Source organism: Malurus melanocephalus, unplaced genomic scaffold (assembly GCF_030028575.1).
Source record: "Malurus melanocephalus ecotype Western Australia unplaced genomic scaffold, MMel_1.1 scaffold_216, whole genome shotgun sequence".
Classification (NCBI taxonomy): domain Eukaryota; kingdom Metazoa; phylum Chordata; class Aves; order Passeriformes; family Maluridae; genus Malurus; species Malurus melanocephalus.
The window spans coordinates 672,731-675,597 of NW_026623448.1; the positions used below are offsets into that span (position 1 = coordinate 672,731).

The following is a 2,867-nucleotide window of genomic DNA, read 5'->3' on the forward strand; positions in this document are numbered from 1 at the left end:
CTGTTTCTATTGAAAGATGCATTTGAAGCTCATTGTCCTCTCCACACRAGGCCAGAAAGCCTCTCCAGTGACGTAACAGCTCTGTGCACCATCACCAAATCMATCAGTATCTACAGCAGCCAAGGTGGCTCACAGCTGGTGGCAGCAGAAGTCACTCCTCTGTACCAATCTGTGTAGTTTGGATTTTAATGTAGCTAACACCCTGCAGAAAAATGGGATATGTCCCCAGACGGGTCCCTGATCCCAGAAAGGTGACATGTAAACTTTCCTCCACACGGCCCTATGCTGAGAACTCAAGTGAAGAGGCTGAAAGAGCAGAAACTGTAAAATGTGCAGCCCCATCAGAGCTGTCCCCTCCGCGCAGGCGGGCACTGCAGGGGCACCCGTGAGCAGAGGGGACCTGGCAGGCACCGGTGTCACCTCCCGGAGCTGCTGTCACACACAACATTCCACACACAACACCCATCACAATGCCTGGGTGGGGTGTGGAACCAGGGGTTGCCAGAGGTGAAAGGGAGAGCAGCTACCATGCAGCAGACAATACAGCCGCCAAATCCCGGAGCAGAACARCAGCTCCAAGTAAGCCCGCCGGGAACACAGACCATGCCAAAGTCTGACGGAGGAGAGAGGGTACTCAGCGAGCTGGGCTACAAGCTGGGGCAGACCATAGGCGAGGGCAGCTTCTCCAAGGTGAAGGCGGCCACCTCCAGCAAGTACAAGGGTCCCCTGGCCGTCAAGGTGGTGGACAGGCAGCGGGCGTCCCGAGCCGTGGTGTTCAARTTCCTGCCCCGCGAGCTCTCCATCGTGCGCAAGATCCAGCACCCCAACATCGTGCGCGTCTTCGAGCTCATCGAGGTGTGCAACAGGAAGCTCTACATCGTGATGGAGGCCATGGACACCACCCTGCTGCACCTGCTGGAGAACCTGGGCAAGCTGCCCTGCTGTCCCAACGCGCGGGACATCTTCGTGCAGGTGGTGAGGGCGGTGCGCTACCTGCACGACCGCAACCTGGTGCACCGGGACCTCAAGTGCGAGAACGTGCTGCTCTCGGCCGACGGCCGCCGCGCCAAGATCAGCGACTTCGGCTTCAGCAAGGAGGTCAACGGCTACCCGGACCTGAGCACCACGTTCTGCGGCACCGCCGCCTTCGCCTCGCCCGAGGTGCTCATGGGCATCCCCTACGACGCCAAGAAGTACGACATCTGGAGCCTGGGGGTGATGCTCTACATGATGGTGGTCGGCAACGTTCCCTTCGACGACACCAACGTCCAGAGCATGCCCCAGCTGCAGAAGAAGGGGGTGATGTACCCCGAGGGGCTGCCCCCGCTGCCCGAGCCCTGCCAAGCCCTCATCACCCAGCTGCTCCAGTACACTCCAGCCTCCCGGCCCGGGGCGGGACAGATAGCCAAAAACCGCTGGCTCAACGGGGACATCTGAAGGAGAGAGCCCTCCCAGAATATTCTGGACGAGTGTTTTCATGCAATAAATGCTGACGTGAAAAAGCATTGCCGTGGTTTAGGGATTGCTTTGAGGCCGGCGTGTGGAGCTGACCGGACTCCAAGCCCCAGCAAGGCCGTGTGCTCTCAGGGCRTGGTCAGACCCCAAAAMMGCACGGTGAGCCTGCTGCAGGTGGSRTYTGGGGACACWKSAGCCATGYAGAGKTGCCAGGGCAGGGCACTGGGGTGCAGCAGCACAGCCCATCACGCCCAAGAACACTGAAACTCCGGCATCACCCGATCTGCTGCTCCCCACCCTCTGCTCTGTGCACAGGSACTGYRGGAGGAGAGCTSCTCTCACMGGGTCTTGGCTTCTCCTCAGCCTCRTTCACCACCAAATCGTGCTTGAGGAGGTGAGAGGGGACAATCAGTGGTCCCACAAATCACTGCTGCAAGGAAATGTCACAATTTTTGTATATTTTTACGTATTTCAATCTCACCATGACACTCACAGCCCAAAGTCACTCTAGGGTCTTTGCGGGCAGCTGGACAGCATTGCCCAGCCCAAAGTTTTGGTGTGGCTTTGGGATCCACACCTTACATGTATTTATCCACACCTTACAGGTGTTTATCTTTAGCAATGTTTGAAATGTCTGCCGAAAAATACTTGGTGAGAAACGCCACTGGCCTGGGAGAACCTAAAAGGGAAAAAGTGATAAAAGTATGAAAGAGAACCCCTTTGCTAACTCCTGCTGTCCAGCTTCAGTGTGGGAAATTACCAATTACCCTTAATGCAACCCCAAAATCTGCTATGGAGGTTGATGCACAGGTTCCATTGTCAAAGGGTTAATYAAAAGTTGGGGCTGGCATCTGAAATGAGCTTTCACAAGACATTTCAAAACCCCTCTAAACCATCTCCAGCTTCCACTGGAGCTGAAGTCCAAGAGGGAATGCCCAGTTGGGTGTTTGAGGTGGCACAGCCCAGCCCTGGTAGCACAGCCCGTGTCTGCTGTGAACAAACAGTGGCCCTGCTGGAGGAGGAGGAGGAGGAAACACCTTTGCCAAAGCAAACATTTTGGGTCTATTAAAAGCAGCAGGGTAAGTAAAACAAGATGTGGCAGCAGAGCYGGCCCAAGGCCTTTCAGCATGCAGGCTACAGGGAGTTTTGCCCCCCTCAGAATGAAGGTTTGTTTTGCTCTTCTCCTTCTGAAATAAAGCTTGCAGCAGCAGAGTCCAGAGTAGACAGGGTAATGGGATACAAAGGGGGCCTTGTGGCCATCCATGGCTGTGGAAAAAGGCTGGGCAAGGATCGTGGAGGGGATGGAAAAGAAGGAGAGAAGTCATAAGGATGCGGGAAGCAACAAGGTGGACTTCAGGGTAGTGAAATTTTCAGCAAGGCTCAGCTCTGCTTTTCCTGCTTGCCTTCCAGCC

At 55.6% G+C, this 2,867-nt stretch overlaps 1 protein-coding gene across 1 annotated transcript; it reads left to right on the top strand.

The window, feature by feature from the left end:
- Window positions 1–528: 528 nt before the first annotated feature.
- Window positions 529–1,437, top strand: TSSK6 (testis specific serine kinase 6). The gene has a single exon (XM_057374122.1). The coding sequence runs from the start codon at window positions 529–531 to the stop codon at window positions 1,435–1,437; it is 909 nt and encodes a 302-aa protein (XP_057230105.1).
- The last annotated feature ends 1,430 nt before the right edge of the window (window positions 1,438–2,867 follow it).